The sequence below is a fragment of the Pseudorasbora parva genome, chromosome 3 (assembly GCF_024679245.1).
Source record: "Pseudorasbora parva isolate DD20220531a chromosome 3, ASM2467924v1, whole genome shotgun sequence".
NCBI classification, from domain to species: Eukaryota; Metazoa; Chordata; class Actinopteri; order Cypriniformes; family Gobionidae; genus Pseudorasbora; species Pseudorasbora parva.
Window position 1 is genome coordinate 20499052 of NC_090174.1, and position 17987 is coordinate 20517038.

General features: G+C 36.2%; 1 protein-coding gene across 1 annotated transcript; it reads right to left on the bottom strand.

Moving 5' to 3' along the window:
- Window positions 1-3729: 3729 nt before the first annotated feature.
- On the bottom strand, window positions 3730-17736 carry lix1 (limb and CNS expressed 1). The gene is made up of 6 exons (XM_067440019.1): window positions 17240-17736; window positions 11283-11446; window positions 8317-8457; window positions 6915-7010; window positions 4567-4644; window positions 3730-4386 (listed from the first exon to the last, which is right to left on the bottom strand). The coding sequence occupies exons 1-6, from the start codon at window positions 17280-17282 to the stop codon at window positions 4003-4005; spliced, it is 906 nt and encodes a 301-aa protein (XP_067296120.1). The 5' UTR covers window positions 17283-17736; the 3' UTR covers window positions 3730-4002.
- Window positions 17737-17987: the final 251 nt, after the last annotated feature.

The window sequence follows — 17987 nt, forward strand, 5'->3', positions numbered from 1 at the left end:
TTACTCAGTAAATTAAAGAAAGGCAGCTCCCGATGGCTTGAGCCCTTTAGGTGCCTGACAATCACTGAATCTGGAAAATTGCTCTGCCTCCCTAGAGTATCATGTACTCTCTAAAACAGCCAGAGACGTCATTATCCCACTCCTTTTCCCATCTGTAGGTCGACTAGATATATCATACCCCAAAGAGCGAAAAAAGGAAAAAAAAACTGCAAATTGGCATGAGTGAATGTGTGAAAGCAGTGCATTACATAGACGCTCTCTTGTTGTGTAATTAGATAATTTATGCAAAATCATGCAATGAAAAGTGATTCAGGGTGAATAATAATGAGGCCTTTGCAGAATAAGATTGTGTAGGAACTGCAGATGAACAGATGATTTTAAACAAAGAAAAAAAGGCAAAAACACCTCTCCTCCAACGAGGCTTTTTTGTCACTATGGGATCTTATTGCTTGTTAAGCTGCAATGGGGAGAAAATAACAAACTTAAAGCCCAGTTCAAGTAGAAGAAAATTAGAAAGGGGTAAATTAGCATCTTATATAACATTATCAATTCCCACTAACAGCACTTTATGAGGACACATACCCATCATCGCTGTAGCTCAAGATTTTTTGGTTTAGGTTCAATAGTCTCCTAGCAACCACCGTAATGAGAAAAATAATAATAAAGTTGAGCAAAACAAGAACTATTATGGCCTAGTTTTTGTGCACATCTTTGTATCCATCCACTTAATCCGTCACAGTCATTTTTGTAATTTTTAGTGGATTTTCAGTCATTAATTTTAAAGTAGGCTAGTCTAGGCTAAGTGCAATGAATGTTTCACGTTATTTTAAGATGTCATTGTTGCAGCGTGATTATATATTTAAGTACTGGGGTCATATTAATTAAGTACATATGCCACCTGAAGGAGTTTTGGTTCCTTGCCACTGTCGCCTTTGGCTTGGCTTGCTCAAATAAATTTAATAAACTAAATTAATGATCTGACCTATATGACAAATTAAATGAGCTAGATGAAAACACTGTTTTTGCCAGAGCTTAATATCTGTTGCATTATTTTCCTGTTTAAGACTGTGAAGCTGCTTTGAAACAATCAACATTGTAAAGCGCTAAATAACTAAATGTGACTTGATTGCTATAGAGTTAGGATTTGGTTTAGGGTTAGTTTAGTATTTTATGCATTGTAGTCATCACAGGAAGCCATATGGACAGGAGGCTAGTCCAGTTTACTCAAAACATTTAAAATAGGTCTAACATTTATTCACAATTGCTTCTGCAAAAGACCAATTTTAATTAAAAAGTGTTCACTAGAAGCTGATTAGGTGCATTTAAAAAAATGAGCTAATCACACAGGTTCAGTCATGGGCGTTTAATGAATAATGACAGTGCTGTTAGCGCTTTGTCCTGTTCAATCAAGAACACAGCACTAACATTACATTACAAAAGTACAGAAACAGCGCCCTCTACTGGCAGAATAACCAAAATAACGAGAAGGGTATTCCTGCACAACCGGAGGCTGCAGTTTCAGGACCCCAGTTCTAAGACCCCAGTTCTAGGACCCTAGTTTTTTGTGACAGCACCACCTTCCGAATTGATTCACCAAAACACTAATTTAAGACGGACGATGGACACTGATCAGACTGTAAGTACCGATATTCAATCTAGTTTTATTTTATAACGTTTAAACGAAAAACAAAATGTACTAAAGTGAGCTGCTAACTATGAATTAAGAATAAATTCACACGAATTAAGAATTTGTGTGCTAGTTTTATTAGTTACTATGATGTTCTTGATCGTGGCGTGGCCATGATTTATTAAATCCTTTTTGATTTTTAATGACTATAATACATCTAGCCAGCACATTATTAAACTTAAAAAGATGACAAATGTTGGTGTAAGGGTGTGTGATTTACCTGTAGCTTACTGTATTAGTGAGGAAACTTCCTGAATAATCATTGTTTTACCATAGTTAAGAATAAAATATTCTTACATTACTGCTCTGACTGCCTGGTTGCACTACAATATCAGCCTGTCTAAATGATGCATAATGTTTGACAAGTTCAGCCATTTATACTTTGGCTACGTTCTTATAGTCTGTACTTTTGCTGCAAAGGATTAAAAAGATTAAAATGAATCTTTTAATTAAAAAAAATAAAAATAATTCTGTATGAATCTTGCACAATTTTTTTTTATTATTATCCTTGGAGCTGGACTGAAAAGACTGGGCATAATATTGCAGTGATTAATAAATGCATATTTAGCTACTTCAAACAAATATTATTATATTCCATTCTGCATATCATGTAGATTTCATAATGTAACCGAGATGGCAATGGCTTTTGACATGTAGCCTATGTTACCTTTTTTTTTTTTTTGCTTTTAGGGATTGCCACGCCATCACTGTGGAAATGACTGCAGGATTGTCATGTTAATTTTAGAGTCTCAGTGTTTTTGTTGTTGTTGTTTTTAAAAAAAAATAAATAAATAAATATATATATATATATATATATATATATATATATATATATATATATATATATATATATATATATAAGTATATGCTTATATAGTATCTGTCAATTTCACACATCTTTCAGATGGACATGGCTTTCATTAGAAAGTGGTGGTGTCTTCTTTTGATGGAGTGCTTCCAAATAGAAGGGTATTATAACAATATATATTTGTATTTTCAACACTTGCTGGTTTTTATAAATTGTGCAGTATTTTATTGAATGTATGTTATCATACAGTTCATTTTGTGTCATGGCTCATTTATCAAAACTACTATGTTCACCAGATTAGTATAATGACTTTCAGTCATCATCCATTTAGCTAAGTAAGAAATGTTTACAATAGTTGCCTCACACTGGATGCAGCTTCAACTGTATAGTACCATGGTCTCAATTGGTGGGTATTGCTCTTATATACTTACAAATTTGGAGTTCGGAATTAGACATGAGTAACATTAATATTCTGTTTGGTTTTCTCTCTCTACAACTCCAACAGTGCACAAGTGTTAAATCATATATATATATATATATATATATATATATATATATATATATATATATATATATATATATATATATATATATATATATATATATATATACAGCCATTCCGTCTGTGAGGCAACTGATGAAAAAAGGGGTCTTTTTGGTGCTGTTGTTATTGCAAAAATGACATAAATATATATTCTTCAAACATTCTTGAGTCTTGTCTTGCCTCTATACAATCTTTAAAATATCTGACTGTAATTTAGTGACTGCATATACTGATTCCATCTTAATTTTACCTGATAATGAACTAATTAGTTAAACTTAAGGAGGTTAATCAATATACAGTATAATTCAAGAAACTAAGATTTTTAAGGTACTCAACTTTTTTTAAAGATTGATATACATTTTAAAATTATATTTTGTGTAAATTAATGTGTTTAAATTTAAAATTGTGACTCAAAGCAGGTATTACACACTTTGTAATTAGCCTCTAATGCATTTTGAATTAAAAAAAAATCACATAAAATATACTCCTGAGATTAAATATCTTTATGTAGGCTACTAACTAAACCACATGGGTCATAGAACTGAGGTCCTGAAACTGCAGCACACCGCTATATCATCCAGTTCTGTAGGTGGCGCTGTCACAAAAAACGAGGGTCCTAGAATTGCGGTCCTGAAACTGGGGTCCTGAAACTGCAGCCTCCGGTTGTGCAGGAATATACTACTGAAAATAACGACAACGCAAAGTCCTCGTGCTACAACAACTTTTATAGCAGATGGTTGTAATCTCTAAACATCTGTAAAACTAACACTATCATGTTTATTAGTTTATGTACAGAACATCTTTACTGGATTTTTTGTGTTATAATGTAGTGGAAATTTTAATCTTACATCTTATGTTATGAAAGAAGCCTGCATCTTGATACCACATTAAACACACTTTTTTTTGTTTACATAAAAAAGTACAATATGTACAGTATATACATTTTATCTCTCACAGCTGAGCTCACTCCACTGATTCTCCATCACTCCCCTGAGAGTGAAACTGACCGTGCTCTGAAGGATCAGTCGTACTCTCCTCCAGACAGAGTCCCTCTTGAGCGTAGTACTCAAATTCAGTTTCTTCTCTCCAGGACATCTCCTCGCTGTGGTAGCTCTCCAGATCCTCAGCATTAGCGTGACTGAGAGCTAAACTCAGGATTTCTTTTTTCTCCTTGTAGAAGCGGAGCTCCCTGCCGGTTCTCCGGGCCTCCCCCAGCTCCTTCACGGCCAGCTGCAGCTCTTGTGAAAGCAGGCCAGGGGATTGCTGCTCCTTCTGTAACCAGTCCAGCGCCATGTGGCTGCGCGTACGCTCGTCCAGATGCTGCTGTGAGTAGTAGTGGATCACGTCCTGTGAAAGAGATGATTAAACAAGAATTAGAAGGTTTGGCGTCAAACTGACAGCATTAGTTCTATTGACAGTATAGGGACTTGGGAACAGGCTTGTTTACTAGGGCCAAATAGCAAAACCCAGAACCCTGGCAACCTCATAGCAAATCAGGAAGGATTACAAAAAGCGAGTTATTCTTACCTGACGGGTATATCTCATCTCCCGAAAAGCCTTCAGAGTGCCATTCCAGTGCAATAGTTGAAAAACTGTCATTATTTCCTATAAAATATATATAAAAACAGACAAATGAGTTCATATTATAACCTATTCTATAACTAAGAGGCCTACAGTTGTGTTGATGTGTAGACAAAGATACATTGGTGGAAACCAGTGATTAATTTAATAAAGTTTTAAATAAGGATATTTTTCTTACAAAAAAACAAAAAATACAATACTTCTTTAGAAGGCATTTATTAACTCACTGGAGTCGGATGGATAACTTTTATGATGGATGGATGCGCTTTTTGTAGCTTCATAAACTTAATACGCAATATTCAGTGCCATTACAAAGCTGGATAGAGCCAGGATATTACTTAATATTACATTCAGCTGAAATAAGAAAGTCACACACATGGCTTGAGGGTGAGTTAATGATATGATCATTTTTATTTTTGGGAAACTATACCTTTAACCTGTCAAAGTTATTTGAGGCACATTTTCACATTTCAAAATTTAGGTTTGTTTACCAGAGCTAAGAGGACAGTTTTTCCAGAGCAGAGCAAACTCTACAGTTTGTGATGATGTAAATAATCAAACTTTTCCATCATCACATGTTTATTTTTAAAACGTGTTGAACATATTTATCACATTATTGCATCTAAACAGATGTGTATCGCTTTAGCACTTTCTTTTTCACTAATGTCATTCTGATTATTAGTGAAGAGGATGTGTGAAACATTATTGTGCGCACAGTGTGAAAATTGTCAGTTTTTTTCTATCCATAAGTAGATTTTGTTAAGTGTTTGTAAGAGAAATGGTAGTCTTTCATGAAATGAAGAAAGCTACTATATGTACAATTTTCACACATTTGACAGATGAGCAGCATAAGTAAAGATTTGACAGCATACAAATTATTTATAACATTTACTATCAGCTACTATGAAATATTTGCATGCGATGCAAAACATTAGCCTAATTATAGAGAAATAGCTATCACAATCTAGCTATAGCTTTCAAATTTCAAAGAGGACACAATAGCGCCTTAAAGGTATTGATAAAGTCGATCATGTGACTTGTGCACTGTTATAATAATTATATATTCTGAAGTTATATAGCATAATAGTTTTGTGTGAATCTTTAAAATGAAATTAAAATTAGCCAATAATTTACTCACCCTCAAGTCTTCCTAGGTGTATATAACATTCTTTCAGACAAATAAAATCTGAATTGTATTTAAAAAGTCCTGGTTAATCCAAGCTTTAATGTCGGTGTATTGCTGCCTCGTTTGTGAAGTCCATAAAAGTGCATCTATCCATCATATAACTGCTTCACATGGCTCTGGGGCCTTATGAAGAGAAATGGCGTGTTTGTGGAATAAAAATATCCATATTTTAAAATAACTGGTTTCCGGTGGTCGGCAAGTCGACTTGCGTTAAAAGAGTAACCTCCGATGCTAGTACGTTTTGTTTTGCTCTATTCTCTGTGCTTCTGCATAAGCGTCAAAGGGTTCAAGGGTCAAGGGTTACTCTTTCGCCATAAATTGATGCATGGATGCATACGGCAATTCACCAGGAGTTAGTTATTTTAGTCTATAAAGTTTTAAATATGGATATTTTTCTTACACAAACACGTCACTTCAGTTCAGAAGGTGGAAATTACATAAAAAGGGTAATATTCCTCCATTCAGAATAATTTGATCTTAATGATCTAGACAAAAATGTTTTCCAGTTTTTTTTGGAATCTAGTGGAAACATCCAGCACTGTCTGCAGGGTGCTAGAGCACACAGGGCCTGAGATATACACTGAATTTATAACCCAAAAATCTAAATGTGTCTCTTTTTTGTGTTTATGGTTATTACAGCTCAGACAACATACATTTAAATGTTTGTCAATTTTAGCAGTGTTTTATGTAACTTCAAAGGGTTTCCTGTGACACCAAAATGTAGTGTTTAGATCACTGTATGTGGCCATGGGAAACTTTTAAATTTGAGTAGGCCAAATCCAGGCGGAAATGATATGGAAGTAATTTAGTATAAATAAGTTACTTTGTGTAAAACAAATGCCAAAGTGTCTCCAGAAAGTAGACATTCTAAGCTTTCAAATGGTACCACATATGAGGTCAGAGCTTCTCCACAGACATTTAAAATTTAAAGTATATACTTGATGATGTCATTCCAGATTCTGTACAGGGTCTGCATTAACAGATTTTATTGGTCAACCAGCTTCGCTAAAAGTTCCAGCTAAACCAGCAGCACCTAACCAGCATAAACCAGTCTGGACCAGCTGGTCTTTTAAGGGTAACATAAAAGCAGTTTTTTTTTTTTTCAAACCTGAAATTCCAGCATGGTTCTCCCAGTGTTCAGCTCCAGCATGAGGCAGTATGCTCCTATACTAGTACCGGGGTCAGATGCATCTGAAATGTTACCCTGTGAACAGTGGGACACAATGACTTACAGACGTGTCATCACTCAGCCCGAGCAGACAAATACAGAAGGAGGTCTGGGTTTCATTAGACACCCCTTTGCTTTGTAATTCAGTCTGAGCAACTTGTCTTTATTGTTGGAGGAGAAAAGGCCATGACTATAGAGGATAAATGACAAGAGAGTGAAGGGAGACCACACATGCACACACACACACTCCCACAGAAATCTTGGCAGCTACTATCAGGTTTGGGTGAGGGAGAGTGGCATGACTTTTTTCCTTTTTTGTTTTTTTGGTACAAAGCCAATTCATCATTAGAATTGCTTCTTGGCTCTTCGTTATAAGGAGTAGAGCCAGTGCAAAGACATAGATCTATAACTACAGTGGGTGGCCTTCTGTACGTCCAAACTATACAGTTTCTATAAGCCTTTAGAGCTGTATACACAAAGAGTAATCTACAACTGAGCAAGAATTTACCAATGAAATGTGTTGCTACTGTTAATAACGTATTCACTGCACTGTAAACCCAAATAGGCTGGCAAAACTGGCAATTGGTTACACACATTTTTTTAAGTTAAGAAAATTAAAGTTTAAGTAGGCCTATAGCAGAATTTGCAGATTTTTATTTTGTACTCATACATTTTAATTGCTCTCAACTTCAAATATTTGTGTAAGGTATTTTATACATTTAAAAACATTTGAAAGTTATCAACAAATATTTGTAGTAGTGGAAACTTGGCTAGCTTTAACTAGCTAACTCAAATGCTATTGCTAATTGGTGACACAATGCTTTGATAGTATTAGCATAGCATAGCAATTGCTGAATGAGTACGACAGTATAGAACATTTAACATACTGTATGTCTGTTCGCAAACCAAGCTTATGCTCCATTCGTCGGCATGACGGTAACACCCCCCCCCCACACACACACACACACACACACACACACAAAACAACCAATATAAACTTTTAAACTAACATAGCATTAATCTTGCAAAAACAAAACATTATATAACACTTAATTTTAGCATTGAGTAAATGATAAAAAAGTTGGTCTAAATTAACAGAAACACGTTCATAAAACTTGAAACAATTCAGATTAATCAAAATGTATCAGTTTTGTGAACTAAAAAAGTTCTAAATACTCATAAAACTTATTTTGATGAACTTTAATTTGAGTTGGCTCTTCCTTAAACCAATTAATTATTGAGCATTAGGGTTTACAGTAAGTCCTAAACATATTGTAAATATCAGCAGTGTGTATGGCAAATTCTATAATTTGTTAATCAGCAGCTTAGTAGGGAGACTCACGCTGGTGGTGCTGACGGCTTCTCTCACGCTGCGTGATATGAACTCAGGAGTGATGCGGCGGCAGGGCAACTCATTAAACGTGGAGTTCATCAGAGCGATACGAGCTGCATCACGTCTGGCCTCTGCTTTGCTGTAGCAGTACTGTCAGAAAGAGGGAGGCTTTTCATTTATCATCATCATGAAATGCTGAAATATGATCATTTGCACTGATTAGGCATTCTTTAGGATTTATTTTATTCTTGATAGCATAAACACTCTAATTGAACTTCAAAGAAAATAGTAGGCCCTACACCCCAAAAAAATGATATGGTCACAAGAGAAGGGGAAAGTTATCAGTAATTAATGGTATAAATGATTGGTTTATTTATTATAAAAGGCTACTATATGTCTTTATAAAACATTTTTATAATTGTTTTAACACTAGTGCAAACCCTCTTTTGGAGTTAAAAACCTACTGTCTGGATTAACTAAAGACACAGGGTGATAAAAAATGAGCACTGAAAAGGCATGGACAAGGTTATTTTTGCATCTGACCTTATCGCATATGCATTTGTAGGAGTTTCCCTTTCAGATTCAAAATTAATGGGACGAGATTATTTCAATTAATCATGCAAGGTGATTAACTGAGGGTTGTGCTAGTGAATCAACTCGTATTTGCGCCATTATTTACCGCCCCAAAAAAGAATGTCTTAAACCATACTATAACTTATTGATTGCATTGGTCATTTAATGAAAAAGAGCAGCCAGTACAGCTTTCAGAAGATCTCCTTTTATGTTCCACAAAAGTAAAAGTCACACAGGCCTGGAACATGAGAATATGTAAATTACATCAATTTAATTTTAGGGTGAACTAATCCTTTATGTTAAACTAGTCCTCAAATGCATGGCTTAAAGGGTTAGTTCATTAATTCCTCATCTTCATGTTGTTTCTTTCATTTTCGGAACGCAAATTAAGATAATTTCAATGAAATCTGAGAGTAATCTTTCTGTACTCTCCATAGACAGCTACGCAACTACCACTTAGATGTGTCAGTTCATTATTTTGGTAAATGGAAGTTTAAGAAATTTCACTTGATTCTTGTGTGTTATGCAGCACGTTTGAGCTTCAGCAAGAACCGATGTGGTTTGTTCTCACATGTCAAGCAGATTCAGTTTCTGGTTATGTTTACATGTGAATAAAAACCTCAATTTAATCTGTTGTATAAATGTGTATGAATTGATTGTGTCTCGTCATGGAAATTTGGACTAAACTGCATGATTAATTTATATGGGTTAGTTTTCTGTACTAACGATTTCTGTATGAAATTTGAAGCGACAAAGTGGTAAACGTAGCTAAGAAATCTCTCAGATTCCATCCAAAAGATCTCTGTGTTTTAAAGATGAACAAAGGTGTTACGGGTTTGGAGCAACATGAGGATAATTAATGACAGCATTTTTGGGGAACTATCCTTTAAATACAGAGCCACAGAAAGCCTAACCGTATCACAAGATTTTTTTAGATGTCTGTGAACCACAAACACAGATCTGTGATTAGTTTCTGGAATTGTAATATTGCTGAAAACCTTTCCTGTCCAGGCTATTACATGTGCAAGCAGTGCTGGAATGAAGATTACTGTTAGGATTTCTGAAAATAAAAGGGAAAGAGAAAACAGCAATATATGAGAGCAGTGTTTTGAGAATATAAGATATTGCAAAAGGTTCTGGGCTGTTGCCCAAAAGCACTGTAAGAGATTGTAAACCCTTAGGACAAGTGATCTCTGTGATCTACTTAGGCATACAATGCTTTTGGGAAATACAGCCCATGTCTTTGATCTAAAAGAAAACTGTTGGAACTGAACTACTTTGTGAATCAAATAATCAGTATAAAGTGTAAAAGTATTTCCCATGTGCTTAATCCATGATCAATGAAGATCACTTAGACAGTAGTATCACTGAAGTGATAATTCCCTGCTGGTATGCTTCATTCTCTCCAAAGGACAGCAGCTACTGAGTTTTTCACAAATAGAAACCATGATAACAACATCAGAGGTTTTTAAATAGCCAATTGCCATGGTGTTTTTCATGCATTATAATGTCAACTTCAGATTGCTTTTTCAACGGAAGGATGATGTCATACTGGTGTCATATTCTTTATAAAAATCCCCATGATTCCTGATTTCCTGTTTCAAATAGTTCAATCATAGAAACAAAAACATTGTCAGAATAAAAAGATCTGTTCCCAGTCATGTCATGCACTTCACAGTGACAAATGAACAAATAAACGCATTTATTTTCAATATTAATTTCATAGAACATTCCTTTTGAACTGAGGTAAAATGCCACATGCTGATTTGTGGCTGGCAGGAGTAATTTAGCAAATAAGAACCACCTGTTGGCCCTCCTCATTTTCACACAAGAGCCTCTTCTTTTCTGGCTGGACGGAATAGTACTGATGAGATGCTGTTCAGAAAGACTCTGGAGCTGATTTAGTAATGACATAAAGCTAGAATTGTACCAAAATTAAGGGCTTTAAATTCATTTTAAACACATCTTTTGCTCTAAAATATATATCTTTTTAACTCACAAGAAAGAGAGCCTTGTAGGAATTTATCGCTTACAGTACGCCAAATAAAAATGTAGTAGGAATTCAAATTCAGTTCCAACCCGATCACACATAAATGCGTATAAATAGTACGAGTGTGCAATGTCGTGGAATGTATACGCCAAAACTCATTTTGGCGTGCATATGATACGCTGTTTTTCCTTTATGGCGTATATATGACACGCGCTTGGGTAGGTTTAGGGTAGCGGGGCGTATATATGACACGCGCTTGGGTAGGTTTAGGGTGGTGGGGTGGGGGGTTCGTATGTATAATACGCCGTGCCATAGACACGCCAAAATGAGTTTTGGCGTATACATTCCACGACATTGCACACTCGTACTATTTATACGCATTTTTGTGAGAATACCCTGTCAGTTCACTTACCTTCAAATTTCCAAAGCAGCTGCCACCTGGTAAGGTGACGTAGCATACGAAAGGAGGGCTGGGTGAGGGAATGGACTCATAGACTACCAGATTCTCCGTCTCCATCATCACACCTTTCACTTGTTTCTGCTCCCAAAACTTGTGAAGCATTCCCACAACATTCACTACGCAGAAAAAGAAGGAGAACCTTTTGAAATGTAATCACATTAAATACATTTTCATGTGCACACTATGCACCACTACAAGTACAAGTACGAAACAATCAGGGTAACCGTCAGTTAAAGTGATTTTGTGCTTTTTAATTTGGGATGGCACCGTTCACTTGCAGAACGCAAGCTTCTGGATGGCACGTTTCTAGAGATTGCACTCACAGCTCAGCTCGCAGCTGCAGGCATTCATGTAAACGGTGTGGCCGGCAGAGCAAAGTGATTGTTTTAACTTCTCAAATTAATTCCTATTAAAGTTAAGCTTCCAAAGGCATGAACTGAAAATGCGCCAGACTGAACATGTGCTGAGAACTACTGCCACGAGTGCGGACGCGTTTACCTCAGCTCTTATCAAGAGTGCTCTTACCTCAGCTCATTCACGATGAGTGTAATCTTACTCCTGCTACGTTTGTGACACTCACTCAGCAGCTAAATCACAATATATTGAACAGCCACGTTCAGTTTTTGTGTCTGTTCTCTAACTAAAATGATTTTATGAAGATTAACGCGGTGGTGAGAAAGTCAGTGATTCAGTAGCGGTGGCCTTGGGAATGGCCTCACAGGGCAGCGAAGCATTCTGGGAATTGTAGTCTTTCATCCCCATGAGACAAAAAAAATATTTTCTGTCTTTTCTCAGTCTAGAAAGCACCAAATTCAAAAATAATTTCACATTTCTACTACATTAATGACCCAGTTTAAATACAGATTAATCTTCCCAGCGCTGAAGTACCCCTTTAATAATTTAATCAAAATAAAGTGAAACCCAAACTAAATATTCAATCCCCTAACCCTACCCCTAAACTCAAAAATTCTGAATTTTTACATTTAAAAATAAAATAAACATAATAATAATTTCTCCCCACAATGTAGGGTTTACCAGGACCACACACATACACATAAAACTGTCATGACATAATCACCCTCCTTTCATTCTAATACAAACTGAATTTTCATTCTGAACACAAAAGCAATTTATAAAAAAATGTCTTGTTTTTTTCTTCTTTCTTTTCTTCTGCAGACGAAAGCAGCTCATATAGGTTTGGAACGACATGAGGGTAAATTATACATTTTCATTTATGAGTGAACTATCCCTTTACGATGATTCGAGATGAATTCGATTTTATTAAAATTGTATCTGTTAGTATTCAGTCTTTTATACCTCACATATCACTAATGAATTGCAGAGGTTCTGTTGTTTATAATGTCTAAGAGTCTAAGTGGTTACATAAGAGGTTTTTGACTGCTGTGTTTTTTTAAATTGTGCCTGTTAATCAAATAAGCCAAGTTCAGACAGTGTCATTGCCAAGCTCTTGTGATGAAAGTTACCATTTTATACTGATCTATGGTTCTGATACGCAGATCTAAGTCACCCGACATGTTAGACGTAATCATTGCAACAGGCAAATGAATGTTAAAGAGCATGATTCATCATTCAGCATTTACAATAAAAGACATTTCTCTTTAGAGTATGCTCAAAAATAGAGTCTGCCCAATTGGCTTGTCAGAGTGAAATTCAAACATGAAGTTAAATTCCTCAGCATTTAAAGCGATAGTTCACTTAAATCTGTCACCGTTTCTTTTTCTTTTCTTTTTTCTAAAACGAATAAATCAAAACAACACTGGGCCACATTGACTTTTTGATGATCTGGACAAAATACACATTTTGTTCCACAAAGGAAAAAAAATCATACAGGTTTGAAACAACATGAGGATGAATAAACTATCTTTTTTTTGTTGTTGTGAGAAGTGGCATGGTGTGTTTCCTAACATAATATACATTTAAACATTTGGCAGACACTTTTATCCAAAGCAGCCCACATTGCATTCAAAGTATACATTTCATGTTTATACAACCGAACCACTTAGAAATTGAACTCTCAATCTTGACAATGATAGCATCATGCTCTACAGTTTGGGCTAAATCTACATTAACTTTGCAGAATATTTGCAAAATCATATTTATGCTGTACAATCATAGAGCGACGGAAGAAACCAAGGAGAAATATTATTAATCATTTGATATTTGTTCATTGTAATTTTACTAGTCATTCCAGTAGGCTACTTAAAGGTAGGGTAGGTAAGAATGATCTAAAACACTTTTGTCCAAATTTGTTTAAACTTTCTTTATATGTCAATACATAATTAAAATGTAAGTACTCGAGTGACTCTAGACTTTTTAATCTGCAATAAACACCACTCATTATTTTCCTTGGGGACAAAACAAGTGATTGGCTTGGGCGACGGTCACTCTCTCTCGCTACCATGGCAACCACTGCTTTTGCTACAGGTTCTGCCCACACATGCGCGCATCCCTAGGAAGAGCAAAAGCATTTAAAATGCACGGGGCTGGATCAGCGAAGGCAAACGATGAAAAAAAAGGAAGACAGTACAAGGCAATGCACAAAAAGTCTTTGGATAAACAAAGAAATCAAACGTAAGTAAATAACTGGTTCCCAGGCGAGAACTGAGGGGCTGAAAAGCGACCCCTTGATGGCTGTATTTCTGCTGGACAGGTAATCTTTCATTTTGATTATACATTTTTTTGGTTTATGTTTTCATGAAGCATGTATCACTAGCACACGTAGCTGCCTAATATAGCATAACATAACATTACTTAGCATAAAGTTACAATGTTATACACTTTGCCATTAGTAGAGATGATAAATATACTCTATATGTTTAGCTCAAGTTGATCGCTAACATGTTGAATTTCGCAAAATTTAACTTTAGATAACAAAATGCATGTGTACCGCATCCAGATTTTTTTTTTTACACTAAGTTAGCTTTAGCTACTACTAATCAACAATGCTTCCATCATGGAAACTCTTACATGCAAAACACAGTATGTTATAAATCTTACACGAAATTCATCTTCATCACAGTATAACTGATGTTATTGGAAAAACATGTATCGATGCTACCCGTTTTTAGCTTTGCCTAAATATAACTAGCTCGTTACCGAATCAAACATAAATATATTTTAAACTTTACCAGTATCGATATTCTAGCTTGATAGTGAGTACTAAAAGACATCTTATTTGTTTATATTCATACGGATAAAGTCAGATTTTTTATTACATGTGGTTCTGACATGATGTCACTACATGCACACCGCTCCGCTCAGGTAAATAATGCGTCTTCCAGCTGAGCGGTCGCTTTGCCATAGACAGTAAAAGAAATGGACAGAGCGTTCCCATTGACTTCAACGGCGGAAAATGAGGCCAATCAGAGGCACTCACTTCCTGATGGCTGAGCAAACTGCGCAGGCTCAGACTGAGCTTGATGATGAAGATGTGACGTGAGCCTCCTGTCTGACAGCTGTAGGTCTTCTAGTAGTTGTGGAAAGTGAAAGCTGAATAACGTTGTTTAAATATTTTCTCCCGTTGCTTTTGGCTCACTATCGGCTTCTCCTCATTCTTCTCCCTTGACTTTATCAGACTTTATGTCTCCACGTCCCCCGACTGCCTCATAGACAGTAAAAGATTGCTTCTGAGCGTCTCCTCCTGTCTATACGGTAATTTCTCAACTGCGCGACAAAGTCGCGTTGGTTATGACGCAATCTTTAGCCTATTTTTACAAAAACAGCTTCTACGGGGTGATAGTGTAAGATACATGGTAATAGAACCTTTTATGCATTGTCGTGTTTCTTTAGAAATAAACAATGGACAAATGGCGTCTTTAAACGCCTCAAATGTAAAGTTATTCACTGTCAAAGTGACTCAAAAATGAATGGGAGTCAATGGGATGCTAACAGCAGGTGATGGCTTGGTTAGCAATGGCAGCCCCTATGGGTGGAACGCTTTCCGAGGGCTAGATTACCCCCTTGGTTTTAGCGCGTTCATGTATTTTGGGGGCGTGGCTTTGGAAAGAGCCCAGAAGGGAGAAGGTGGAGTGAATGGAAATAATGAGCTGTCTTTAAAACAGTCGTGAGAGGTCTACAGACACTCTTTTATATTTTCTTTTTCAGAGTACTTACATTTTAATTATGTATTGATTTATAAAGAAAGTTTAAACAAATTTAGAAAAAAAGTTGTTTAACCAATTCTTACCTAGCCTACATTTAAATAATTATGCTTGCATTTTAATGTGCCTCTGTTTAAAACACAATTGCTTACCTCCACGTCTGTCTTTACATTTATACCAACAGCCACTGTAACATTAGTGTGATGGCTGTTCAGCATCAGCACATGGAATCATTCCCCTAGCAAAACAAACAGGTGTCCATGGACTCACACATCAGGGAGTTGTGGTGTGATTTCAGTGATTCACACCCACAGTAAGTGCAATGTTTGTGCAGGAATCGGCTCAGGCATATAAAATACACCCCCTCTAAAGGGGTCAGCAATAATATTGAGAAGGGGAACCAAAGGTATATTTTTGTAAAAAGACCATGTATGCGGGAACACATTTCTGTTTTTACAGCATGAGATTTTCCAGCGTTTCGTTTGTTTGAAAGAGTCAGCTGCTGCGAGCACCGCCCAGTCTGTGTTTGTATGGTTCAACGGACACACTACGTGAGTGTTTAATTCCAGTCTCCTGGTATATGAACTGCCTTGCTTCAGTTGAAGTGGAACAGAAACAAAAGCTGTGTCTGGGAATGAATGAGCTTTGAGATAATCAAATGATAAATGTTACTGTACTACATTTGAAAACCCTTAAAATCTAAGTGTGTTTCACTCCTCCCCTGAGTTGCAAAACAATGTTTGTTACAGTTACAGTTACTTTTTGCGTTATTATCCTTCCTTAAAATAAAGGTTCTTAAATGGTTCTTTGGTGGGATGTATGGTTCCATGAAGAACCTTTAATATCCAAAGAACCTTTAATTCCACAAAAAGTTCTTTGTAGTATGGAAAGGTTGTTCACAAAACGGTTCTTTCAGGGAACCAAAAATGTTTTTTCTATGGAATATCCATGAAAACCTTCTTTTGGTTCTTCCTGGCACCTTTATTTTTAAGGGTGCAGTGAGTGGTCTATAGGTCATATGTGGCATATTATGCCAATGTTCAGCTGCCCAAAAATAAAGTACAATAAAACAATTATAAAACATATAGACTCTCCAACAATATTATTTAAAAAACTTCCAAATGTTTGCATGTTTGACCAAAATGCACTACATAATCATATTGTTTTCTATTTTAATATGTTTGAAAAATATGGCTAATTCCTGGCAGAGTTCAATTTTCAGCATCATTTATTCAGTGTCCCATGATCCTTCAGAAATCATTCTAATATGCTCATTCGCTGCTCAAGAAGCATTTCTTAGTAATATTGATGCTTGAAATATTTGTGAAATAATTGTCATAAGTTTTTTTTATTATTATATTAAAAGAACAGTATTTATTTAAAATAGAAACGTTTCACAACATCATAAAGGTCTTAACTGCCATTTTTGATTAATTTAATGCATACATGTTGTAAATTCCAACAAATAATAATAAAATCAATATATATCTACTGGCAATCGTTAGAGCAGGACTCAAACCCACAACTTTTTGCACTTAAAGGAAAAATGCATAAGTCTTCATATTCACATAAGGAGTTGAGCCACACTAATACTGAAACCCCAGAACTGATCGAAAGCCAGCCATTATTTATTTCAAAATAACTTTTTTTTACACCTTTGACCCAACAGGAAGTTCCCCCTACACATTTCTCATCTATGCGATACTGCATTGCTTCTTCGTGACAGTAAAGAACAACTGCAAGGTGAAAGATCATCCACACTTTATTACTTCTGCTCGTCTTACTCACAGTCTTTGAAGGTTCTGTCATCATCAGAATCTGGTCCAGACATGATTTCCAACTACAAGTCACACACGTCCTACAGCAATCCTCCTTCTCCGTCTCCAGCTCTCACATGCTCTGGAGAAGTTCAAAACATCAGTTAAGTTCCAGAAAGGAGGTCCCCTATTAGCCTTCTCCTCTCTAGCCTCCAGAGCAGTCTGTGGAGCCCTATTACGCCGGCCCCCGGGGGTTCTCTTCAGTGGCTGGCCCACCTTTTGTCAAGGGTTGAACTAATTAGCAGTGAGGTTGGTTGTTGCACTGCACTCCCTTATATTCACACACACTCTCACCACATACACACTCTCACAGCCTGTTGCACACTCCCACTCGAGTGAGTCGACTAAGCCCTGGCCCAGGAATGCATCCCCCTTCTCCATTCATTCACAGCATGCCACTGCCTTCTCCTTCACAACACGCTTTACATATGCACAGTGATCAACAACTCGGAGGAAATGTTCAAGATGGACAGCAGACAACTGCTGACTGTTTTATTTACCACTTAAATAGCTATTTAACGTAACAGGATCCTGCATCTGATGGGGGGAAAACATTATAAATGCAATTATAAATCATAGCATTCATTTGCAAACTCTCTGTCCATGTAATATACAGTTTAACCCCAAAATATATGGACACTTAAATACAGTTCACCCAAAAAGTCTGACTCCAAAAATTCTGTCATCATTTAATCACCTTCATGTTGTTCTAAACCTGC